At 42.9% G+C, this 27,467-nt stretch overlaps 1 protein-coding gene across 1 annotated transcript; it reads right to left on the bottom strand.

The window, feature by feature from the left end:
* Positions 1-1,306: 1,306 nt before the first annotated feature.
* LOC125431725 (P2Y purinoceptor 8-like) lies at positions 1,307-16,825 on the bottom strand. The gene is made up of 2 exons (XM_048494786.1): positions 16,764-16,825; positions 1,307-3,037 (listed from the first exon to the last, which is right to left on the bottom strand). The coding sequence occupies exon 2, from the start codon at positions 2,993-2,995 to the stop codon at positions 1,922-1,924; it is 1,074 nt and encodes a 357-aa protein (XP_048350743.1). The 5' UTR covers positions 2,996-3,037; positions 16,764-16,825; the 3' UTR covers positions 1,307-1,921.
* Between the last annotated feature and the right edge of the window lie 10,642 nt (positions 16,826-27,467).

Genomic DNA, 27,467 nt, shown 5'->3' with positions numbered 1-27,467 from the left:
TACAAATTTAAGCATGTATTTCAATATGTCCTAATATTGATCAATAATTTCAAATTTAGTAATTATGGGATTGCAGAAAAAATTGAGTAAAGGTATATTTCAAGATTGGGTTTTTTTTAGATTGTACTTTATGTTCATTTAGTATAACTAAGAATCAGTTCAGATCCATCTATTGTGTGTTTATATACTTGGTATCTTTTTCCCTATATCCTTTTTTCTTTTGTTCTTATAATGTTTTGTGAAATATTAAGAGTTCATATTTGTTCAGAAAAGTCACGTCCTGAGTGATACATTGCTGGCTACCATTGGTTATTTATTTACTCTCTATAATTACACTCTGGTCTTCTTTCAAGCAAGCAGGAAACAACTTCCATATGCCTCCCAATCACTCTCAAATCTAGGCACTGACAAAGGCCTTCATCAGATCTTCATTGCCCTCATACTTTGATAGATTATAAAGAGGAAAAGACTACCTCATGGAGGAATGTAGGAGCAGAGACAAAAGTTCTATGTATAAAGGAAAGATTTCCTATTACAATGGATCACAATCTTGGAATAATTTATAGAACCCAACCCCCTCCCCTTCACCAAGATCCGAGAACAGAGGTGGGATCCAGCAGGTTCTCACAGGTTCCCAAGAGTAGGTTACTAATTATTTGTGTGTGCCAAGAGGGGGTTACTACTTGGTGATTTTGCCACATGATTTTTGCCTTAGTTACGCCCCTCCTCTCAGCAGTAGTGCGCAGAACTTGAAGCAGTCTTGCAGGAGGTGCACCGGCGTGCGTGGCAACCTGCGCCTGCGTGCATTTTTTTCTCGCCCAGGGACTGGCGCAGAGGCTGCGTCCTTCCCACCCAGGAATGCCCCACCCCCGGAATGCTCGGCCATGCCCCCATCGTGCCCCACCCAGCCCCACTGGCGCTACGCCACAGTTTGAATCCCACCACCATGGGAACCTGTTACTAAAATTTTTGGATCCCACCACTGACCGAGAACCTACTTCTACAAGAAGCAGAATTGTGGTAAAAATGTTTCTGGACTGTATCGCTTATCTCCCTGCAATTCTACTTCTCTTTGTACAGTGAGCTCCAAGTAGGAGGAATGACATAACACATTTTCCAGATACTTCTGTTTTCAAGGAGGAAGTTGTGATATGTACAACACTGCCATCATCTTCCTCAAGTAATGCAGTCCAGGAACACTTTTGCCACTCCATTCCACTGATTGGTCAAACTGATATCCCATTGATATCACTAGAATTTTCCTTGGACCATTTGAGAAAAAAATGATTTCACTTGATGTAAGTATGTAAATACAATATGAATTGTTTTATTATTAGTTTTGGTAAGACTTTAACAATGTCATTACAAGAAATGGCAAGCTTCATACTAAATGTGCTTCTTAGAGTTCAGAAGGGATTTTCTATACATAGCTTTGCAAGACCAGTGTTAAAGACCAGTATTACAGTGATTTAAAATCATTATAATAGTTTGGATCTTAGTACCCCCAAAGTGTCTTCACTATTTGGAGACTCAATAGTTAGAATAGAACATGATATCCTAGTTAGGCTGTCTCAAAAGAGACAACCAAACTGTCTTTAATATTTGATCCAGTAGTCCTAGACAAATCAAAAGTTGTTACATTAATGTTGCTGTTTTGGCATGTACCACAATCTCCAGAAACAACTGCATCAGAGGAGTAACTTATCAATACCAATCTGGTTGACCTTTTTCAGTTACCTTTACCATATACACTTGAAAACATAGCTGACATTCATAGTCCAGTTCTGGAAGCACCAAATAGATAATGTTGCTTAGCTGGGTGTTCAATGTAGCATGGACTTAAAGTCCTATTGTGAATAATGGCTTCTAAACTTTTATGGATGGAAATTCAGTGCAATGACCAGTTTATTATATTCTAGCACTATGAATTTGGCACTTTTGGTATTGGTATTATTTGCATGTCATGTTCTGAAAAGATAGGGGTATTTTCACTGAAATTAGTAACCACACATCTGCAGAGCTTCTTTTGTATCTTTCGTCGAAATTCCTTAGAGCCAAAGTAATAAACCAGTGGGTCAACGCAGCAATTGAAACTATTCACTGCCAGTGAAAGTTTATATTCTACATAAAATGACTTGTCATAGAAAGTGTAGACATAATGGACAATTGATATGACAATATGGGGCAGGTAACAAAAGATGAGTACTACCAGCAGCACTATTATCAAATGGACGACATGCCTTTTGTTTTCTCTGAGTTGTGTAGAAGAGGAATGAAGAAGAGTTAGGATGATTGAGATGTAGCAGAACCCCATGACAATTAAAGGGAGGAAAAAGAAGAAAAACATCTTGGAGCCAAAGTAAGCAATGAAATGCTTTGTCTCTTGGAACATTTTCTGAGGCAAAACGTCAAAGCAGGTGATGATTGACAGTTCCTGAACATTAATTGTTAGGTTATGTTTCATGAGAGGTATGAGTGGCAATAAAACGAGGGCCCAGATGACAACACAAGTCAAAAGGGAAGTTCTAATTGGCCTCATGGCTTTGTAATGCAGGGGATGGACTATTCCCAGATAGCGTTCAATGCTGATACTCATCATGGTTAACATGGAGCAGTGCATGTTTCCATAGAACAGAACAGTGATGACACGGCACAGAGCATCCCCAAAGAGCCAATTGTTTTTCTTCAGGTGGTAGATTATTTGAAAGGGGAGAAGCATGCTGTAGAGTAAGTCTGCAATGGTCAGGTTAATGGAGAACACAATGATGGGAGTCCAAGGCCTTGAATACCACCAAAGGAACCACAAGGAAAGACAGTTGAGAGGGACACTGATGCTGAAAATAATGGAGAAGAGAATAGGTAAAGTAATTTGAAGCATATTGCTCTGAAGCATCTCAATTGTGGTGTTGGTCACATTTCCTTTAGGGGTTATGGCAGACAGCTCTGCATATCTTCTTGAAGACCAGGAAAGTGTGAGGTTTTGAGGATGAGGCATCCTTCTTCAGAAAAGAAGCTTGAAATCGGTGGAACTTTAGTTCTAGATATAGGAATGACACATAATATTGGTAAAAAAATTCTGGCAAGCAGCATAATAATCACATTTGTTCTATGTATTTACCAGAAATGTAAACATTCACCTATGCAAAATATAAATACATAAAAGTTCCTAAACATTCATAATAATTTCTTAGCACTCATGGACTATGTTTCTACTAAATTGGTTGGTATTGTCTTAACATGAGGGTTTTGAGTGCTGTTTTTCTGACAGACAGGATCAGGAAAAATAGTGGGCAAATGATTCCAGATTGACAGGCAATTAACTTATTTATTCCACAGGAGTGTTTTTTTTAGTCAGTGTTTTTTGCCACACTGAGGATTTACTCATCTATTTCTTGTGCTGTCTAATGGATCAGCTTGCAATGAGATAAAATGAACATGAGGTGGCACCAAAACATACGATCTGTAGTAGAAGAGAAGTAGGGGGAAAAAGTGAGGGCAGGAGAAATTTGGCAAATTCAGTGGCAGGTGTCTGAAATGCAGTGGGAGTAAAAGATTTCATTGTGGGTGAGTTGAGAAGAATATGGTCTACATATCTCTAGATAAAGAATGTGTATTTATATGTTTACTCATGCTGGGCTATGAGCATCGCAATAAAACAAGTGGCTTTATAGCCCATCCAAGGAGATCCTCTTCCATCTGCCCCTTGTTCTCTTACCAGTGCTGGGTCTGAAGATTGGGCTTCACTTCCAGTCATGAGTATGTTCAGCAAACACACACATACATTCTCACATGCACAATATCTCTCTTCTTGAGGAAAAAATGCAGTGTGTCCGGTGATTCTTTCAAGTACCGTCAGTGACGATAGGACATTGCCCCCCCCCCCACTCCAAATCTTGTGATGTTGCAGGGGCTTCTGATGCAATCTCTTCTACCATTTGGGTAGAGGAAGCCCCTTTCTATTAGTTCCATGGTAAGCTGAGTACTGAAAGATGGAAGAGAGTGCTTTCTTGCTAGGAAGGGCACCCTGAGAAGACCTCACCATTAGGGTTCCCTGCTTTTACCCAGCCATGCCAATCCCTGACATCATGTCAACTCTTTTACACTTATACAGCCAATTTTTCTACATTTATATAATTTTGTTCCTTGTAAACAACTGCCGAAAATCTTGATGCTGGAATGTTTAATATTTTTCCATGAGAATGAAGTGATCAGTTTACTAATTTTACCAAGATTACATTATCTCCTTGCTATCAAGATTAGCATTATTCCTACTAAACGGAGATGAATAGAGACTTAAATTCCTTATATATATTTAAGTCTCTATTCATCCCTGTTTAGTAGGAATAATATAATGTGATATAATATATATATGAAAAAATCTGAGAGTTGTCTTTATCTGGAGATAGTCCAAACATCTTTAAATTTACTGAAATCACATGAGAATGTAACTACTTCATTTCCTGCTCTCCCAGTGGTCCATTGGTCAACTTTCCGGGACTTTATTGTCTTGCCTTTATTTAATTAATCTTTCATCAGTGGCCTAAGCCTGTTTTTCCAACTAAAAAACTAGACTTGATAGTAGCCATGTGGCAAGTGAGCAGTCCATCACCTATACCGCTGTGTAAGGAGCGAAGTGAAAGGATTCTTTGAAAAATTCATGACTCTGAAGGTTCTGAGGAAGTGTCATGGAATGCATGAAAAGTCTTGAGGATAGCCATATTCCAATTAACAGCTACTGGCTACAGAGCAACACAGCCTATTTATTAGACATCCACTACTTTGTGACTATGACATGACCATGAAATGTGTACAGTTCTAGTCACATGAACTATGTGGCTGAAAGTTAAAAATATACTCCTCTGTGTTTTCTGTATCACCTTGAATTTACATGTATGGTTTTACACAGTAAACTGTGATTCAACAGGTATCTACTCAGCAGGTACTGCTTGTATTGAATGTAATACCCTGTGCACAGTTTAGTTTCTTATAGGTTGTTTTAACAGCCGCTGTCTGCAGAACAATACAGCCTGCTCATTCAACAAATATTTATTCAATAGTTATAGCTTGTTGTATTGAATATAATAGCCTAAGTATAGTTTAGTTTTTTATAGGTCGTTTCTGATTTATGTACTCTGCACCCTTCATTTTATATTATTGCATCGTATGACACAATTAATTCTTACTTAAGTCACGAAAGTTATCCATGTTTCCATCCATCCTAGGCATTCCTGCCTTGACCAATTAATGTTAACCTAATTCGGGTACTGATGAAGGCGAGGAGGAAGAACAAGGAGCTAATTTCTGTTCCCATTTATTCCAGGTTAATAGAACTGCATACATTCTCAAAGATTTATGTAAACAAAACTTCTCTATTTCAGTTTTCTTTTTAAAAATCAAGTCTCCAAAAGCTATTTGCAATCACAAACAATTTGGTGCATGATAATAATGTGCTATGTTGGGAATTGCTAGTCCCTCTAATATCTATTTCTGCTGTGTTTGTTTCCAGTCAATCCTTGACTTCTTTTTCCCCCAGACAAATTTCAGCTACTGTGAGCTGTTATCCGACCCTGAATTTTACCTGAAAGTAATAATATAAAGCAACAAGAGGTTGCATCAACAAAAGCAACAGGACACCTGCATTTCTCATTGACACATAGAAGACAACTCCAGCATTTGCAGCTTTTCTCATTCCTGTAGCACAGCATAAGAACAAGATATACTTGCAGGTACTTGAAGGTTTTCTTTGCATGGCTTCTACTAGGACAGGATCCCAAGTTGCATCTGGCCAGCACTTTGCCATAAATAATTTCATCTACCGGTACAAAACAAGTGTATATAGTGCTCTTTGAAATTTAATTGTGAATGATCATCAATAGAGGACACCATTTTTAGCATGTGAAGTATATTTTCCTCCTCCATGCAGACATATTTCATAGACTCAGATGGGGTAGAAATTGCCATATTTATTTCTTATGTTTATTTATTCCCTTTATATGCTACTTTTCAAGTTTAAGAGAAGTGCTCAGCTATCTACTTCAGAATTGTTCGCTCTGCACAGCAGCAGCTTTTGATAGACCAGTCCATAAATCAGACCCAGGAGCTGACCACAAGCAGAGAGCAGATGTGAAAAAGAATCGATACCAGAGCATATAACGCCAGATATCTTATGCAAGTGAGCCAAGCTGCATGAAAAGGCCAAGACCAAAACCAGACCAAAATAAAACAGACTTGTCTACCTTCCCACATTAATTAATTCAAGTCTTGGACATGACTTATCTCCATGAACTGAAGGGCTGATTCACACTATGTAGGAATTGGACTAGTGTGTCCTGTGTTCAATGCTTACAGGGGAACTGAAAAGGAGATTTAATATACATATCTGCAAACACTAAAGTATATCTGCCAGGGATTTACAATGAACTCAGAGCTCTTTTCTTCATGTGTCTCTCATGTCCCACCTCTTTGCACATGTTTTCAGTGTGAGCACTAATGTATACTCAAAGTATACATCACTGAAGTATACATTAGCCCCATGTATACCTATATTAGTATAGTAATGTGTACTGAAAGTCTTTATTAGCCCCAAGTATATCCCCTCTTAAATAATTATATTGGTGCATTCCTACTACCTTGGTCCCCACTGTGCTGTTTTAATAATTAAATAAAACCTGAGATCACTATACTTTTTATGAGAGTCTCTGCCTAGCCTTCCAAAATGCCCAGGAGATATTTGTGCAAGTGCACACTTGCGTTTGTGTGCTCACTGAAAGCTTATCTGGGGTTGCCAGATTCCTGCTTCAGGCCCATGGCCAGCCCTTCTTGCAACGGCTAGAGAGAAAAGTGGGAGAAGATGGAGAGGGCAAGCAATGGCACCTTAATGTGGTAATGCCACAACCAGAAGTGATGCAGCTCTAATTGTGTTGTTGACAATGCTCTATCATTCAATGAACTCTCTATGCTTAATGCTGGAGCATTGCCAGGGACATGGTGATGTCACTTCTGGTTGTGCCAGAAGGGATGTCATCATTTCACACACACCTCTCTCCAAACAGGTCAGTCTCCAAATGATGCCAACCTCTTTAGGGCTACTAAGTCCTTCTAGCTGCCAGTGGACCCTGTACAACTCAGTGCCAAACCAAATTTGGCCCCTGTCCAGGAGCGGGGCATGCCCCACCCCCTCCCTGGACTTGCTGCCAGGCGACCCCTCCTCTGGCTGGGGACGGTCGTGCGGCCGGCTCGACGATGCTGGGGACCCGAGGACGTGCCTCGCCCCCTCCCAGGGACATAGGTATAGATTTTTATGGGGGGGTTCAGTGGTGGGGCCACACCCCTACTTGCCTCTAGGGCATGGCCACGCCTCCCCAAGCCCCGCCCCTGGCCTAGTGCTTATAAAAGCAGCTATCCTAGGTCGGGGATGGCAGACTCCCCTGCCCTGCCCCTCCCCTCTGGGCAGGGGCACAGAGGGAAAATGGAGCCTGGTGCAAAATCTGAGCTTTGCGCCCCCCCCCAGCAGCCGCTGTGATGCTGGAATCCACCCCCAAACAGCATCACTTTCAATGGTGTTTAAACTAGAGAGCCCAAATTCTCCTTTTAAATCCACCTTAAAGGGAGAATCTGGGGTCCCTAGTTAAACAACATTGAAAGTGATGCTATTTTGGGGTGGATTATCCCCCACCATGAAATAGCATCACTTTCAATGTGGCATAGTGGTTAAGAGCAGGTGCATTCTAATCTGGAGGAACCGGGTTTGATTCCCCGCTCTGCCACCTGAGCTGTGGAGGCTTATCTGAGGAATTCAGATTAGCCTGTGCACGCCCACACATGCCAGCTGGGTGACCTTGAACTAGTCACAGCTTTTCGGAGCTCTCTCAGCCCCACCCACCTCACAGGGTGTTTGTTGTGAGGGGGGAAGGGCAAGGAGACTGTAAGCCCCTTTGAGGCTCATTCCGCACATGCAGAATAATGCACTTTCAAACTGCTTTCAGTGCTCTTTGAAGCTGTGCGGAATGGCAAAATCCACTTGCCAACAGTTGTGAAAGTGGTTTGAAAACGCATTATTTTGCATGTGCGGAAGGGGCCTGAGTCTCCTACAGGAGAGAAAGGGAAGATATAAATCCAAACTCTTCTTCTTCTTCTAAACTGAGGACCTCAGATTCTCCCTTTAAATCCATGCCGAAGGGGGTGGATTTAAAAGGAGAATCTGGGGAAATTTGGGGGGTGCCTGCTGTCAGGGTGCAATTGTTAAGCTAGAAGCACCAAACTTTCAGTGTATCTTTAGGAGTCTCTCTTAATGATACCACCCAGGTTTGGTGAAGTTTGGTTCAGGGGGTCCAAAGTTATGGACCCTCAAAGGTGTAGCCCCATCTCCTATTAGCTCCCATTGGAAACAATGGGAGATGGGGCACCCCATTTGGGAGTCCATAGCTTTGGACTCCCTGGACCAAACTTTACAAAACCTGGGTGGTATCCATAAGAGACTCTCCTGATAATACATCCCAGGTTTGGTGAAGTTTGGTTCAGGATGTCCAAAGTTATGGACCCTCAAAGGTGTAGCCCCCATCTTCTATTAGCTCCCATTGAAAACAATGGAGGATGGGGCACCCCCTTTGGGAGTCCATAACGTTGGACCCCCTGAACCAAACCTCACCAAACCTGGATATTATTATCAGGAGAGTCCCCCAAACAATCCCTGAAAGTTTGGTGCTGCTAGCCCAAACAATGCGCCCCCTGCAGGCCAATAACCAAAAAAGCACTAAAATGTTTTAAAATCCCACAAACAGAGGGGCGGAGCTTCGGACATGAATGGGGGGGTTCAAACCCGAGAACCCCCCCTTACCTACGTTCATGCCCCCTCCCCAGGCTGGGCGCCAAGTGGCAGGGCAAGCTGAAGAGGCAATGGGGAAGGCGGCCATGGGACAAAGGGGCAGGGTTTTCAGCCCCGCTGAAGAACAGGAAGGGGATAAAAGGCAGAAGGGAATCAGAAGGAGGGACGGTGTGGTGGAAGGCAGGGGAGGTAGTAGGTAGAGGAACAGAGGAGAGGGAGTGGAAAGAGGTGTAGGAAAGAGCAAAGGAGTGGAGGTTCAAGGAGGGAGAACGGACAGAGTGAGAAGAAGAGTGAGAGAAGGAGAGAGAATGGGGAAATAGAGGAGGCTGGGGTAATGAGGGAGAGCAATACAAAACAAAGCCTGAGACAGTATAAATGTCAGTCATAAACAGCAAATCCCCTGTCTGGCTCTAATACAAAATTTAAAACTCCATTTTAATATAAACATTTTAAAATACATCAATGAACACATAAACTATACATACAATGGACAACAACAACAATAATTCGAGACCCCACATACACTCATGCACAAAAAGGCCCCACATACACTCATGCACAATTCAATGAATTGACACACTGTCAAGAGACTGAGCAGACCTGTGGAGTTGAGCTTAAGCCCAGAGCGTAATGCCTTATGTTTAGGAGTTGGAATTGTATCAGGCTAACAACTTGTACCCGAATGATGTGAGTAGCTGAAGAAGACTTTTTAGTTGAAAGTATTGAATTCATTCCGAGTCAATACTACCACCTCCATCAGAGATTGACCACCAGCCAATTTGTTCACCTCGCAACCGTGCGCAATTCATTGAATATGATGTTCTCATGGTAGAGACTTGTTGTGCATACATTGGTTCAGAGGATCTCTCTCCCTTTTTGTGCATGAGTGTATGTGGGGTCTTGAATTATTGTTGTTGTTGTCCATTGTATGTATAGTTTATATGTTCATTGATGTATTTTAAAATGTTTATATTAAAATTGAGTTTTTAATTTTGTAACGAGGGAGAGCCCCAGTGCAGAGGCTGGCAGGAGGGCTTCTCTAGCCATTCTTCCCAGCTTCTGGCAGTCATTAGGCAAGCTGTGGTCAGCCTAAGCAAGCTGTGGCTAAAAAGGCTGACCCACTTAGTCCACTCCCCAGAGAACGGGAGTGAGGCTGGAGGTTCCAGCATCCAGGCAAGGGAAGGAGGGTTGGCAACAGGGGTCCCAGCGGGGACCCCTCCCTATGGACAGGACAGTCTCTATGTGCCTGCAAATTTATTCCCAGTGGGGAATGCACAGAGAAAACATGTGATTGGAAGTTCTCATGGCAGATCCAGGCACACTCTGGTGACTGTATTCAGTTAGTTCATGGTTCCACATGGGAGACATTTACTTGGCCTAGTACAGGATAAACACAATATTAGTATTTGACCTCAGTTATGAGCCACATATTCTCTTGAAAGGCAAGAGAAGGAGCTAGAAAAAGAGGAAGAGAGAAATCTACACACGTTGTTGACACAGTCTGCCTTTCCTATTGCTATTTATGTACTGGTGATGACGACAGTGAGGACATTATGCCTGGCTTTTAACATGAAGCAGTTAGAAAATGCAGATTTTTGTTCTTTCTTTGTGTTCTGCGCTGAAAACATAGAAAATGGGAACTAGCCAGTTGTAATAGAACTTCTATTGCAAGATCATCCTTCCTCACACCTATTTTGTAACTGGGAAAATAATGAGATCTCAAGAACTGGTTCTTGCTGGTTCTCTGAGAGGAATCAAACACTTTCAGACAAGGCTGAAGAAAACTTTAGCACACATACACATTTCCTATGATTCAACATTTCCTTTTACACTTTGTGCTGAGTGCTGCTTCTCACACTTTTTTAAAAAGGGGAAATGTGAGTGTGTGTGTGTGCGTGCTTTGTCTGCTCTTTTGCAAAGTAGGCTTTGTGGTGGTACTCGATCAACCAGCAACTGCATGCATCACAAAAAAACCCAGTAACCCTTATGCTGATGATAGCTAGCCCACATTACTAACAGTGAGGCTCCACAACTGAACAGGATGATTCAATTTGGCAGGAAGATAAGCTAACTGTTTTGGTTGGACAATATCCTTCTCAAGCACAGATCTGCAGAGTCACTCTCTCGTGCCACTGCCTCCTGCTGCTCAGAGGAATCAAATCAAAGCCAGAAAACAAGGCAGGACAAGTAAGAGTCAGATCTAGGGCAATGTGTAAGACTGTTCTATACAGAAGAACTTTTGGAATGATATTTCTGTTGTTGCTTGGGGCCACCATTTTTTTGGTAATGTTTCATTAGTTTTCAACTGTTACTATCTTTTTATGTATACATGTTGGGTTTTTGTTGAGAGGTTTTGTGGCTTATTTTATCTTTATAAATGACAATATGTCTCGGCCCAACTTTTTGTGAAGGAAGAGTTCAAGGAGAATTTTAAGAAATTTGGGTGCTGTGTGGTTTCCGGGCTGTATGGCCGTGTTCTAGCAGCATTCTCTCCTGACGTTTCGCCTGCATCTGTGGCTGGCATCTTCAGAGGATCATCCACTGAAGATGCCAGCCACAGCTGCAGTTCAGGAAGATACTAGAACATCGCCATAACTGTTAGCCAACAGCACCTGCGATTCGACCGTGAAAGCCTTCGACAATTTTAAGAAATGTTTGGATAACATACCATAGTTGTATTCCTACTGATTATTAGATTTCTCTGATTATTAGATTTCTCAAGTCCACCCATTCAGCCCATGCAATGAAGCTTGGTCAGGCACACACTCACTGGATCTTCTCTGAGCTGAGTAAATAAGGCCAGGTTGGGCCAGGTACATCCTTTACTTGTAGGATTGCCAGGTCCCTCCAAGCATTGATGGGGGGATGGGGGTAGGCTTTCTAAATCCAGGTTTAGAAACTCCAGAAAATTTGGGAATGGATCCTGGGAAGGACAGGGGCCTTAATGGGGTATAATACTACAGGGTCCTCCAAAACACCTTTTAAATCCAGGGGAACTGATCTGTGTTGTCTGGAGATGAGCTGCAGTTCCAGGGGATTCCCAGGTTCCATCTGGAGGCTGGCATCTCTACTCACTGGGGTGGAATCCCCACTGCTGATTAATCGCGTGATACTCATGCGAAATATCCAGGTTTCATGATAAACTCCCCACAGCTGAACTGCCGAACATAGATTTAACCCGATTCTGGCGCTCCATCTCCCCCTTATCACGTGTTTTTTAAGAACCTGCATGGAAGTGCACCTTTTAAAAAAAACACGTGCCGAATCCAGATTGGAGGGGAGGATCGGGGGGGGGGGGGTCAAATGTGGGTTCATTACATACATAACCCTTTATTGGCATAGTCAGAAGCAAATATATACAAATGTGGATTCAATTTTCCCAATGTAGAGAGTGATTTAGGGCTTTCCAGCCAATCAGAACACGATGGGCTTTGCGCAATGTATGCCCAGCCTTTTTTGTGTGTGCCAGCTGAAGCAACATGGCATTTTTGAAATGTGGACACGAGGAGCAAAAGCTGTTTAAACATGGGCATGAGCAAAAGCTGTTTAAACGTGGGCTCAAGGAGTAGGAACTGTTTAAATGTGGGCATGAGTAGCAGAAATTGTTGAAATGTGGGCATGTTTTCGTGCCAAAAATTGTTTTACAAAAGTTCTCACCCCTACACAGTGCAACGGCCAATCAGGACGAGGAAGGAAAGGGATTGCTGCACTGTTTGAAAGCGTGATAGCCATCAATGTCCTCATCACACACATGCTGCGGTGGGGAGGGTGAAACCTCGATGAAAAGGTGCAGTTTCTTTTGAAACTTGGTTGTATCTGTATTTAATTTTCAGTGGGGATTCGGCCTGGGTAAGATGAAGCTGGACAGAATCTTTTCAGCACCACATTGGGGGACTGAGTCCTGGCTGAGCACATTCATCAATGAGTAGGGTAAGACCATGCATGTCCCTCGCTGTACAGGGCAAGTGAGTCCAGGCCAGTCACCTTTCAGGACAGGCTGTGGCAGGCGTAGGGATGCTAACTAAGGAAATTCCTAAAGTTTTGGGTGGTAAAGCCATGGAGATGGCAAGGATTGGGGAGGGGAGGGATCACAGCAGGGTATTGTGCCATAGAGTCCACCCTCCAAAGCAGCCATTTTGTTGGGAAATGCAAGTGATTGTCACAATCAGTCATAAAAGTGTTAACCATCTGAAGATGCCCACCACAGTAGCAGGTGAAACGTTAGGAACAAGATCTACCCGTCCATGGCCACACAGCTCATCTCTCTTGGACCACTTTAAGAGGAAGTGACAGCCTTCCAAATCCAGAAAACATGAGAGAGAGAAAGTGGGACTGATAAGAACTGAGAAAACTCTCCTTTCCATTTTGCAGTCTCTGGTAAGTAGTGGGAGCAAATTAAGCACGGACTGCAAAACATTGCTGACATTTGGGATGAACAGAGACAGTGATATAGAAAGGGGTGTAAGAGTTTACCAGTTCAAGGAGCAGATGAAGGAAAGCATGAGGCCAGAGGAATACACAGACACGATTCGTTAGTAAAACTGGCTGGTCTTAGCTTGTTTATTGGATCCAGGCCATGCAGCATGGGGATGGATTCTGGCATTGGATAAGCTGCCTGCCACCCAATGAATGCCTTACCCCAACCCATCTGCTGAGAGGAAACCTGTAGAATGGCAAGCAAGTGGGAACCACACGGGCACCAACTTTTCCATGATCCCTGTGCCATCTGGAGGTGTAGGCCAGCCAATTGCCTCCATCTGGGAATGTGACTGAATATCTATACACAAGACCCCTTCCTACCTTGCCTCCCCCTGCCCTTCCAAACAGCAACCAGTGGCGCAGATAAGTCAGAACCACATTTCTAGCTGAAGTTTGGGATGGCTTTTAGGCATAGGAAAGCAGATAGCTGATGATGACTTTGATGCTTTAATATAGTTAATCTATATATCTAATGGCAATGTATGTTCCCTATCTGTGGATAGCTGTGGATTGACCACACTGATACTAAGCAGATTCTTCTGCAAATCTGGGGAACTTAAAACAAAAGAAAACTAAATGGGGATTTAAATTTTCCCAATATTTTAAAAAGTGTTGTCTGCACATGTTCAGGCAACACTTTTTTTCTGAAATCGTGGTGGCCCCCACTGCAGAGATCTGGGCCCAGCTACGTCAGCTGCCAGGCCTGGCTAGCCAGGCTGAGTTGGCAACCGACACTGGGAACCAAGCTGGGTCCAGACACAGTTGTGGTGGGAGATGGTAGGAGCAATTCCCAAGCAGTGTTGCCACCACAGCTGACACCTTAGGCTGCTTTCAGAACTAAGGTAAACAGTGGGAGGAATTGAATCCCCCCCCCCCATGAGTTTCATGGGCCCCTGCTCATATGATTTAATTGCAATCTCTTCCAGCATTCAGAAATGATTGAAAATGCTCAGGTTTGTTATTCTAGTGACTCACTGTATGGTTTTAGTTTTCCAGTGCTAGTGCCTCTCTCAATGGCCTTGGTACCACTTAACACTATCTGGACTGGCAATGACGCTAATGGTGCGGTCACACTGAATCCGTAGCCCTTTGTCCCCCATAGATTGCACTATTAATCTACCTGCCAAAAAGTTTCATTCAGATGGGCATTTTTTGTGTTTCTATCAAGCACTGCTTTACCTCAGTGATTCCGTGCTTCTTCATTTTATCCTCACTCCAAGCCTGTGAGGAAAAGTGAAAGAAAGAGACAGAGGCAATGTGTATGTGAATATTCCAAGCTCATTGAATGAGCTTCTGAGAGTAGGGGGAATTTAAACCCAGGCTTCTGAAGCAGTAGTCAGTGGTGGACTCCCAGAAAATGGAGCCCGGGGCAAGCTCTCAAACTTCACCCCTCCCAAACCTCTTGCGATCTGGATGTTATGCTCCTATTAGTACATCCCAAGATTATATTAATGGGAGGAGGGTGAGAGATTGAGAGTAAGACAGAGTCTTTTTCCTAAACTCCCCAACCATTAGCCACAGCAGAAACAGTAAAACCTCACCATGCCATGCCTCCAAAAATGCATCCTCTCTCCCAGCTGCTAAACCAGGCAAGCAAGTGTAAAGCAGAGGGAGGTAATTGACTCCACACCTCCAAACTCCACCACAAGCATGATCAGCCTCCTGCCCCACCCAAAGTGCTATTCATCCTGCCCCTTGCCATGAGCCCAGCCCACTTCCCTCTGCCTTTCTGCCCAGCCCAGCCCAGCCCACCTCAGTCTCTCAAGTTGGCAGTTGCAGCAGGGGGGAGGGCAGATGGAGAGGCTTGGAGTGCACAGGGAGACAGTGGGCTCAGGTAGCCGAGGAGAAGGCTGGTGGCAGCAGTGGATGGAGGAACCAATCAGTGCAGCCTGGCCCCTTGTCTGCCTTCACCTTGGCTAGAGGGAGGAGTCAGGCAGGGAGTAGCAAGCACAATTGTAAGGAGGACATTGTCTGAAATGAACCCCCAGGAAGTGGCGCCTGGGGTTCAGACCCCTCATGTCCCTCCCAGGTACTCCATTGGCTGTAGTCCAACATTTTGCCAACTGCACTGCATTGACCTCTGCTTGGAAAAAGGGAGTGCATAATATAGTTCAGTAATTTTTTGCAGCATGAGTCCTAACATATCATGTCACACATAAATCACTAGATATGAGTACCACTTACTCTATTAAAGAAACTTAATAGGTCAAATAGAGGAATTGGAGGTGGGAAAATATTTCAGGAGCGGTAAGCCAACAAAGAATGTGATGGAAACCAAGAGATTCAGGATCACTACTTACAGAACTGTAGAGCAAGAATGGACAGAATATAAAATAAACTCAGTTCTTAAATTCTTTGAGAACAGTGTAAGTCTCCAATATTTACTAAATTAAGCCACACCTCTGAGTACAACCTAAATCCTGGCTCTCATTTTTTTTAACTATGCATGACTGTTTTATGTTTTGCTGTTTTCTGTCTAGGTGAAGAAGATATTATGAAAGGACAGTCACTCTTACTTTTTAAGTGTTGCACAGAGGATGAAATTTTGGTAGATGCAGGTTGTCATGTAGGAATTGGGGTATCAGGAATAGAAAAAAACACAGATGCTGAAATTTCTTCTTGTGTTAAGGTATAGAAGGACTATTCTCCTTTGTGTCAGATCAACTCCCATTTCTTTTTCCTTAAAAAAAAATTCTGAACAAAAATCATGTGCATACTAAAAGCATGGACAAAGAGCATGCCTGCTGGTTTCTACCCATGTGCACAGTTGTTTCAGCTTTACTACTTGGTCATCCCAATTCTAATGTATCGCAGAAAGAAATGGATATGGTGCCCAATTCCATAGACCTAGTCCAGTAAAACCAAGGTAGACGAACAAAAATACCATGAAGGAAGACAACCGTGGGTACAATATTTTGCAGCAGGAACATTACATTTTCTTAGACTAGTGGTATAGCATTAAGCTAGGCTGTGGTCTCTTAAACAACTTTTGGTTTAACAGCTACAAATATTCTTACTCCTGCATGCCAGTCATCAGCATACAGATGAGCTGTTTACTCACACAGAATAAAAATGGTGCTCTGAGAGATGATACTAAAAATCAATAATTTCTTAAAATTTCTTTGTGAGATCTAGGAGACACAGACGGATTCTTGAACTGGAGTTTGCACACTCTCTTTGTCTTGCAAAACAAGCACAGCAAATATATGAGAAAAGATGTAAACATTTGTTTGTTTACATCCGTTTACTCAGGATCTATGTATTGTCGAAGGCTTTCGATCTACCATCAATAACTGCTGCACTAAATGGAAAGGGGAGAACGGGACTATGCTGCACACATTTAATATCTGCAAATTATATAAATTATTAGCAATCTAAATAGTACTCTGTATACAATAACTGTAAAAGCAATGATTATTCCCACCCAGTTATTTTTAAAGAATTTTTAAAATGAGAATACCTGCTTATTCATCCACATCTGATGTCTTGAAGTTTTGTTCTTCAAATGAATTCATTTTTCACCTAGAGTCTGAATGCTAGCTACATTTTATGTTGCAACACCCATTTCCTTTCAACAGTTCATGTTTTTGTACAGTCATACGATTACGTTTTCTACAGAGATTTATGGATATTCCCATTGCAAGTTGCATTTGAACCACTTTGTGGGTTGATTTTATTATGTTGTTATTGACTTCTGATAATCAGTTCTTGAGATATATAAATTGTGATACCTTTTTAATTGTGAAAAGATCCTATATGGTGCTATGAAGTTCTAATATCTGCATTTTGCTTTGCTTGTAAAACTAATCAGGCTAGGGAGGATGTGAAATTCTTTGTAGAAATGTAATCATGAAAGCCTAGAACCCATACAGTCTAAACAATTTAGGCACAATCTTAAAAAACATTAAATACAGTTACATGATAAAGAATCATCGTGTCATGGTAAACAATCACCTCATCAGAGTTTAATTTATCTATTTAATTCACTTGTGGACCCAAAGCAGCTTGTAGCCTTTTTTTCTCTTTCATTTTATCACAGCACCCCTGTGAAGAAGGTTAGACTGAGCATCTGTGTTTGACTGAATATCACCCAGCAAACTTCCATGGCAGAGTGGGAATTTGAGCTTGGGTCTCCCAGATTCTAGTCCCGTGGTGGCGAACCTTTGGCACTCCAGATGTTATGGACTACAACTCCCATCAGCCCCTGCCAGCATGGCCAATTGGGCATGCTGACAGGCTGATAAGGAAGATAGCAATCCATAACATCTGGAGTATGCCAAGAGTCCCGCCACGGTTCTAGTCTAACCCCATACTGGCTGGTTTGATCTTAACAGACATTTAGCAAGGTATAGTGTATTAAGATCTGGGAGACCCAGGGTTGAATCCTTGCCATGGAAGTTCACTGGGATCAGTCATAGGCTCTCAGCCTAACTTACCTCTCAGGACTGTTGTTTGGTAGGCTGCTTTGGTCCCTATTGAGGGGAAAGTAGAGTATGGATACAAGAAAGAAAGAAAGAAAGAAAGAAAGAAAGAAAGAAAGAAAGAAAGAAAGAAAGAAAGAAAGAAAGAAAGAAAGAAAGAAAGAAAGAAAGAAAGAAAGAAAGAAAGAAAGACTTTCTGCAAAGTAAGCAGACTTCAGTGGAGCTTATTTCCAAGTAACTATGTATAAAGTTGTAGCTGGGCATCCTGATCTAATCGTTCTGCTATTGTAGTTGTAATGCTATGCACTTTAGATGGCAATGTTCACATCAAAACAATGCTATATATAACCAAGAGGTAACACAGCACCCCCAAACTTTTGTCTTTGCAGTGAGATAGAACACACTAATTTGGAAAAGAAATCAGTACAAATTATGTATTCTCAAAACGTGCTACTTTATTGAAGTATACAGTATAACCTCCCGGATTAGTTTATACCAAGTATAAAGAACGTTTCCCTCTGAACACATTTGTTTAAATATTAGAGCCCTTGATACTGTAATTCTGCATAGCAGCTCACCTGCCCACCTACTCTTTTACCCCCTCACCTGCCCACTCTCTTGCTTGCTCCCCACTTGCCCACCCAATACATGGGCCACTCCAGTATCCTTCCTCGCCTGCGAGGGGAGGGAGGGAGGGAGGGGGTGGGTGGGTGGCCAAATGTGCCTCTATGTGACCCAGGCAAGTGTCACCTGAGAGCCCCCTCCTGCCCCCCAAACTGCCTCTTCCCCCAGACCAGAGCCTCCTCTGTGAGGAGATTGATTATAGGTCGATTCTGCATGATCCAAATATCAGGGGTGAGCAAGGGAAATATCCTGGTTTGGTCAAGAAGTTTGAACATTTGGTTTGTCCCACGATATTTCCCTCATCCCAGGTTGTTCAAAAACCGCTAAAATCACAATTTTTTTCCAAAATCCCACATTGAATCTGCTTTCATGCAAATGCCATGGGAGCAAAACTAATTTCTTTTTCCCACCCTGCCACCTGATCCCCCCACCTTACATTATGTCAGTTTCATTTCTGCTGAGTTGCAGCCCACCCTTTCCAAAACATTCCCCAAGCAAGTTTTCTACTCTTTGACAGGTCTTCCAGGAGCCAGGCAAGTGAGCCTATGCAGGAAAGCATGAGTGCTCACCTAATACCCGCTTGCTCTTGCCAAGTACTGCTCACTAGCCGAGCCACAGCCCGGCCAGCCCAGTGCTGCAGCTCCAGGCTCACATTCCCAAAAGGATCCTGGGAGGGACCAGGAAGCTCTTCTGGGGGTTAGGCAAGCGAGCCCATGCAGGAAACCATGAGCACTCAACCTGTTCCCACTCACTCTCACCAAGTGCTGCTTGCTAGCCAAGCCACATCCTAGAGAGCTCAGCCCCACAGCTCTGGGCTCATGTTTCCAACAGGGTCCTGGGGGGAGGGGTGGGGAAGCACCTGCCTGGCAGGATGCTGTCACTTCGTGACAGCCGCAAAGACCAGTCAAATGTTATTTGATATATCGGGAAGGGGATGTGTGTGAGTGTCTCGTCCTGTGGTTTCTTGCAACAAAACAGAGGGCAGAAGAATGACCCTATGGGAGGGAGGGAGGGAGGGAGGGAGGGAGGGAGGAGATGGGAGGTAGCATGCAAGGGAAGGTGGCATGCAAGAGAGGGGAGGGGTGGCGTGCAAGGGATGGGAGTGAGAGGTGACATGCAAGGCAGGGGTGACATGCAAGGGACAAGAGGGAGAGGCCCCAGCATCTGTACATAGCCCACCCACCCTAGCGGAGGAAGGGGGAGGGAAGGGAGGGGGTGGCATGCAAGGGAAGGGGAGGGAGGGAGGGAGGGATGGCATGCAAGGGAGGGGAGGGAGAGGGCCCCGGCATCTGGACATGGCCCACCCACCCTAGCGGAGGGAGGGGGAGGGGAGGGAGGGGGTAGCATACAAGGGAAGGGGAGGGGGTGGCATGCAAGGGATGGGAGTGAGAGGTGGCATGCAAGGCATAAGAGGCGAAGAAGCATAAAAAATAAGAATATGCGTATTTTCTTTAAATTAAAATTAAATTAAAATTAAAACAGCCTGCTTTTTCCACACAAGATTGCTTCAGATGTATTCTCAAAAAAATCCAAATTCTGCATTGATCCCCTCTCCCCTTCAAGTAGACACAACAGTATTTTTAAAGCTTGTTTTTGTAAGTGTGTGTGTGTTTGTTCCTTTCACCAGTTTTGCACTGAAACCACATGCAACATTTTTGCAGAAGCAGGCAGTTTGAGGTAAGGGTTTCGTGTGAAGATAGTGGGAAGGCAGCATAAGGCTATGTCCCACTTTGGTTTAGCTTTACATAATTTCACTTCCACTGCACATTGATGTGAAACGGAAGAAGAGCTAGAAAGTTGCCATGGCAAGGTTGATGTTGCTTTAGCTGTGGAACAAGATGGGCAAGGTGTCCTCTTGGGGAAGCAAGACAACAGCTTGTTTTAGAGTGTCACATAATCTGGTTTCCTGCTTCCTGCCATGCCAGGTTATTCACCGGAACTGGCAATAGTGAGACTTCTGCATTTATTTCAGTTTCTGGTAAATCACTGTTCTTTTGTGGGACATTTTAGAGATGTCCCTTAAAAATATGTTAAAAGTGAATTGCTAGCATGGCTGTTCTCCAGGTTTCATTGCTTTCTGTAGCCTCTTTAGAAGCTAAATCTTTGGCTAGGGAAGGCAGATGCATCTAGTGCACAGACATGTAAATTTACATACGTTTGATAAGACACTGCACAGGACGCAGCTTGCTAATTGAAACACTGAAATTGGTAAAGCTCATTCTGAACTGTTCATTACACAGCCAACAATCTATTTTTTAAAACTTATTTTTAATTAAAAGTGAGCACCTGTCTTATTTTAAAATCATACCTAGCAAGGCTATTGCAGAATAAGTGGAGACAGCATGCTACATATCTGGAAAAGTCTTCAGCCTTAACTATAAATCAAGATGAGTGATTCTCAGGCGTTATTGTGATGTCACTAACATCAATTCCCCAAGAGGACACCTTGCCCATCTTTTTGTAAAGTAACTGTATTGAGGGTTCCTTATCAAGTGCGTGAACACATCCCTTGAAGAAGGAAGACAAAAACATGGTAATCAGCGTGAAGCGTTTGGGAAGTACAACGGAGCGGATTGAAATATATACAACTGAAAATGATGAAAAATTTGAGAGCCCTTGAATTGGGACGGTATTTATAAGTAATTCAAGCCACCAAACCAGGATTTTCATTAGTTTTTATGAACTTGTATCACAGTCACAAGATTATGGACATTGTTGGTTTAACAAATACATGATTATGGACTTGAGAGAAGGCTGTCTTGTAATAAATTGTTGCACGAATTTGATTTAAAGTGGAGATATATATGTGTTATGGAGATATAATAGTTTGATAAAACAATTTGGCATACTTTACAAGTAACTAATAGGTAATATAATTGCTTGAGCCAGTGCCTATGTGCCACGTGTGTTTGTGTATCTTATATTGTTTTGAACGTAGCACATTCATTTCATAGACGGTGAGGGGTGAGCCTCTGATGTTTCTGCCTCCTTGCTTGGAAGGAACCGATGGCGGAGACATTGAAGTGCGGACAGCAGAGGCACTGATTTGACGGGGGACGACTGACGAGCAAGCTCTTTCTGATATCCTCACTTTCTTGTTGTGAGGCCCATTGGCAGGGGCCCTGACAGTGAGGCATGAGCCCTCTCTTGCCCACCCGAATTTCCATCTCCCTCTGTCTGGAGGGTCTATGGCAGAGACCAGAACAACGGAGGGCGGGAAGGCTAAGTAGCGATGCGTACTAAGCAGCGATGGGAGGCCATACAGGGGGTCAACAGCGAGGGAGGCCTGTGGCAGAGGTCCCAATGATGAGCAGCAAGTACGAACTGGATGGGCAGTGCGAGACTGTCCGGTGCGAGACTGTCCCTTTTACAGCAGCCGCATTCTGGAGCCCCTGGGTGGCAAAAGGGGACCTAGACCAAGACTTAGAACATTGTAGCAGTTGCTGTCCAATGATCTGCCCCATCTTATCTTATCTTATATCATACGGCTATTGCTCATACCAACTGCAGTGCCAATAGGTGATGGGTTGTTATTACGCATAGCTCAATTTAGAAAGTTCATTATATTAGTCACAACAGGGGCTGGGTTAGTAGGTTAGGTTAGTTAGTATAGTGTAGTTGAGTTTGTCCCCTGTTATGTTACATTGCATAGATGTAAGGTTAGTAGAAGGTTAGGTGCTAGCTTGTTGAGGTTTTGTCCTAGCTTGTGTAGGTTGTATTGGAAGGGTATTAGTTGCTAGGTTAGGGGTAGTATTTTTGTTTTTAGCTAGTAATTGTGTGTTATTCCTAGGTAGGGGATGTGTTTTTTAGCTGATACCCATGAGGAGGCCTCTAAGGGGCTGGGGATTCTGGTGCTTATGGGAGATATAGCGGTAGGCGCAGGCCAAATGCAAGACACAGGGCAAGATATGGACAGGCTCACACTCTGTCTGACCTGCAGCCTATCCCAAGGGATGTAGATTGTAGAGTCAGGGTCACTTACCCTCCTCCAGAGTTGCTGCTGTTGAATGCAAGGTCAATTAACAACAAATATGCTGTGCTCTGGGACTATCTCAGGCAGCAAGCTGTTGACCTCACATGTGCCACAGAGACCTGGGTGAGGGAGGGAGAGACAGTCTCCCTCAACAACCTCACCCCTGATGGTTCTGTGACAATCCAGAAACCTCAGACACAGGGCCGGGGTTGGGGGGTGGCGTGGCGATGCTCATTCAGGATTCCATCGCCTTTAGAATGTCCCCTGTCCCAACTGTCATCGGTATGGAGTGTTTGATATTGAAGAATATTAGACTGTTGAACATGAAGGGGTTTGATAGAAGATTGAAGTGACATGGTTACTTGTGGTACAATAAAACAAAGATTCATAAAGAATTTACAAATCACTATGTAAGAAGAAGTCTGCTCTGGGAATGGTTGAGATATAAAAGATTTATTGCAAGGGTTACTCCCTTATGGTTGAAGCATTTTCAAGAAAAGAAGTGAATATTCAGAAGAAATGACTTATAGAGAATTGTTATTATACCAGAATGAGAAATGGGAGCTTAAACCACTGGATGAATTAATAGATATAGTTAAAATTGGTTTCATTATTATCAATTACTAAAAACATTCAAAACAGACAACAAAAATACAGGGTTTGCACCACAGATGACAGAATTTGAAAGTAACCAATGTATAAATGATGATCAATTGATTACTAAAATGTTCAAGATGTTATTAAAGTGGGATATTGAGGAAGAGGGATTAAAATCAGTGATGGTAAAATGGGCTAAAAATATGGGGAGAAGCATACAAATGGAACAATAGGAAAGATTATGGAAAAAAGATTTGAAATTTACAGCTTGTCATAACTTGAAAGAAAATTATTATAAGATGATGTATCGATAGTATTTAACGCCAAAAATGTGTCTAAAATATATAAGGGAATATCAAACAAATGCTCGAAATGTTAACAACAGGATGGCTCTTTTTCCATGTGATGGACATGTAAACAGGCAAAATTGTTTTGGGATATGATTTTAAAAGAAATGCAAACCATTTTGAAAATAACAATTTTTAAAAACCTGAGGCATTTCTGTTGGGGTTGATGGGGGAAAGTATTCCTGATCAATATAGAACATTTTTTATGCATATGACAACTTCAGCAAGGACTTCATATTCATACAAGTGGAGGGACAACAAAATTCCAACAAAACAAGACTGGATCTTGAAAGTCACAGAGTATGCAGGGATGGCAAGGCTGACAGCGGTTATAAGAGACAAGAATGCGAACAATTTTTTGAAAGACTGAAAATCCTTTGCAGACTACTTATTGAAAACATATACAAACAGAGAACCGACAGCAGGATATGAGGCTTAAATGAAAACAGTGTATTGGATTAAGACAATTTATAAGAAGGACTAAAAGTGAAAAAATGTAGATATTAATTATAAGCATGGAGTTAGAATTATGCTTCGATCCTTAGTGAGGTAGCTGGAAGTCACCATATATATGTGTAGGTATTTGTGTATGTGTTTTTTTTCCTTCTATTTTCATTTAATATTATTATTATAGGAGGAGGGGGGACTAGATTGGGATCTTTTCTTTATCTTTCTATGTATGTGCATGCACGTATGTATCTTACTATCCTGTTATTAAATCATAACAAATGGCAAAGTAGGCCTAGAATTGTTAACACAGAGTCAGGAAATCACCATTACTGCTTAAGGCAACAGCTTCCTCTAGTGGCATTCTTCTATAGCAGGGGTAGGGAACCTTTAACACTCAAAGAGCCATTTGGACCCGTTTTCCACGGGAAAAGAAAACACTTGGAGCCGCAAATAATTTTTGATATTTAAAATAAAGATAACACTGTATATATTGGGTTTTTTTACCTTTTACTCCGCTCATTCTGAGAAGTGCATGGATGCGCCCGCCCTGCTGCTTGCAGGGCGGGCAAGGATGAAGCCGGCGGCTCAGCCTTGCCGGCCGCTGGGAAAGCACCCGCCCCCGCTCCAATGGGGCGGGCGAGAGGGGAAGCCCGTGGCGCAGCCCAGCCCAGCCGGCTGTGGGCATTTGGATTGCGCCACCTGCCTGCTGCCTGCAGGTAAGTGGGCAGATAGGATACGCAGCTCATTTCGTGGACGCACAAGAAAAGTGCAAAGGGCAGAAGAGCCGCATGAGGCTCTCGAGCCGCAGGTTCCCTACCCCTGTTCTATAGTATCATTTAATTGGGTTACAGACTTTCACGAGTCACAACAATGAAAATTATGTTAAGAGTGAATCAAGCATGAAATGTGCTTTTACAAATATACCCTAAACTGTTCTCAACTAGCTATGGATGATAACAGTACAATCCTAAAAAGAGTTACATACCATTGACTTCAATAGACTTAAAATGGTATAACTATGCTGAGGATGGATGTTAATCACACAGGAATATGATCCCAAACTTCTGAATATAATAGTTCTATGCCACATCTGATGGACCATACAAAAACTGCAGAAGTTGTATTTTGGAAACCATGTTATCTGCAGAATAAGAAGACAATGTTAAAATGTTTTTAATTATTTTTGAAGTGGAGCTGTATAAGAAAACTATGAACGTCTATGGCTTTATGATCCTACAAAATTTTCAGAAGGTGTACATTAATAATATTAATTGGGGGATCTAGAAGTATATTCTTCTTGGGGAAAAAGTGCAACATAATGACTCAACTGATAAAGGGTTTTTGTGAACTGCTCACAGGGGTTTGCAAGAGGGATGCATGGATTTCTCTTGTTTCTTTCCATTATTCCTGTGACTCCTCTACTTACATTCAAATTTAACTTGAATTTCTAATAATAATTAATCATGAATTTACTGTTAGCCATAGATTTCAGTTCTTTCCATTGATTTTTCCTCTGTCTAAATTATAGCTACACAATACATTGATAATGCAAACTATAAAAGCAATCAATGCAATCATACATATTGTTATGCTGATTACTATGAATGGGTTTGTCATGAATTTGCCTGAAGCAGCACATGATGGGAGGTAGGAACTTGACAAAAGAATGTTAGTGTTATTTAATGGCTGAGGATCTTTCCTCAATAGAAGCTAGTTGTTAGGACAGTGGTGGCGAACCTATGGCACGGGTGCCAGAGGTGGCACTCAGAGCCCTCTCTGTGGGCACGCCTCCCCCCCACACACACACATCTAAGCTGGCCTGGGCCGCTGGGCTCGATTATTAGCATTAAACCTGAGACCTAGTTTTGGGGAAGCAGTGTAGGTAACCCTGTTAAGCACTGTTAAACCCCACTGATTTTCATGCGAAGAACAAAAGCGCGATCCTTTACCTGGGAGTAAGCTCGGTTGCTGGCAGTGGGGCTTGTTTCTGAGTAAACCCTCCTAGGGTTGCGATTCACCCATTGGAAGAGTTGCACGGTTGCTTCAAAGCAAAGCCACCGACTACCACCAAGCTTACTCCCGGGTAACGCACGCCTCAGAGCCAACTGTTTTTTTCTAAACTTAAACCTCAGAGTTCAGGTTAAATTGCTGGCACTTTGCGATAAATAAATGGGCTTTGGGTTGCAATTTGGGCACTCTGTCTTGAAAAGGTTCGCCATCGCTGTGTTAGGAGATGCTGTCCTGGAGAAAGTGATGCCTCACTGCTAAGCAGAGCAACAAATTTGTGGTTTTGTGAAGAAAAATGATGGTCTGGCATTTGGAACAAAGAGTTGAGGCATGAGTTGTGGATTTAAGGTAATCCCACATATTGGGGTGGAGTTTCTATTCTCTGTGAAGGAAAGTACACCTAGGACATTTTAATTTTTTATTCATTGTGGCATTTATAGTCTGCTGTCAAGACCCCATCTTCCTTGGTCTTGCCATGAGCACCTAGGGGAGCCCAAGAGACTGTGACACAAATCAATTCTCACTTTCGTTTGTGCTTGCTTTGTTTAGAGATTAATTGTAACCATTCCTTCCCATAGCTAGACAGCACCTGGACCCTTATCAGAGTCCAGGCCTTGGAGGAACTGTGCAGCCTGAGAACACTTTCACTTTTAGGAAAATCTTTAGAGGGGGGTGCATAATGGGGAATATAGGCTGCTGCTTAGTGTGAACCTGTTAGTTCCAATAAAGAAACTCTGGAGTGCACCTGTTCCTTACTGTGGTGCAATAAATGGATTTTGGTGAACCTGAGTCTGATTATTGGGAGGAGGTCGGTGGACCTGACATCTGCCTTTTTCACTTGGATTCAAGACAGATAACACAGACTGAATCAATGCAATCAACAGGGTGTGGTATTCATTAAACAATGCAGTAGGATTAGGGAAGTAGAACCATTCAAAAAACTAAAAACAGAACTGAAGCAAAGTGTTGTGTTAAAATGACACATTAAGTGATACAAACATTACATATAAGGATCCTAATTTCAGTAATATAGAGAACAGCACCTAATGATTTATTTATTGCCTGCATAGAAAAGCTGTCTTGAATGATTCAGTTTTGCATGACTTGCAGAAAGCCATGGGAGTGTGGGCCTTCCTGACCCCCTCAAGTGGCCGTTCCATATGGTGGGGTCCACAATTGAGAAGGCACAAGTATAGGCAGTTGTTGATTTTGCCCATTTGCAGGTTGGCACCTACAGAGGACCTTGCTCAGATGAGTCAAGCTGTCAAGGCAGTGCACAGGGCATGGACGTAGGTAAGGGGGGGTTCTCGGGTTTGAACCCCCCCATTCATGTCCGAAGCTCCGCCCACCTGTTTGTGGGTTTTTAAAACATTTTAGTGCTTTTTCGGTTATTGGCCTGCAGGGGGCTTATTGTTTGGGCTAGCAGCACCAAACTTTCAGGGATTGTTTGGGGGACTCTCCTGATGATACTACCCAGGTTTGGTGAGGTTTGGTTCAGGGGGTCCAAAGTTATGGGCTCCCAAAGGGGGTGCCCCATCCTCCATTGTTTTCAATGGGAGCTAATAGAAGATAGAAGTTGGCTACACATCTTTGAGGGGTCCATAAGCTTTGGACATACTGAACCAAACTTCACCAAACCTGGGATGTACTATCAAGAGAGTCTCTTATTGATACCACCCAGGTTTTGTGAAGTTTGGTCCAGGGAGTCCAAAGCTATGGACTCCCAAAGGGAGTGCCCCATCCTC

Source organism: Sphaerodactylus townsendi, linkage group LG04 (assembly GCF_021028975.2).
Source record: "Sphaerodactylus townsendi isolate TG3544 linkage group LG04, MPM_Stown_v2.3, whole genome shotgun sequence".
NCBI lineage: Eukaryota > Metazoa > Chordata > Lepidosauria > Squamata > Sphaerodactylidae > Sphaerodactylus > Sphaerodactylus townsendi.
The sequence above is the reverse complement of the archived record's forward strand: the minus strand, read 5'-3'. Positions and strand labels throughout refer to the sequence as shown.

What these genes read in the sequence shown, in the direction of transcription:
- LOC125431725 (XM_048494786.1), bottom strand. Translation starts at nt 2,995, where the DNA reads ATGCCTCATCCTCAAAACCTCACACTTTCCTGGTCTTCAAGAAGATAT.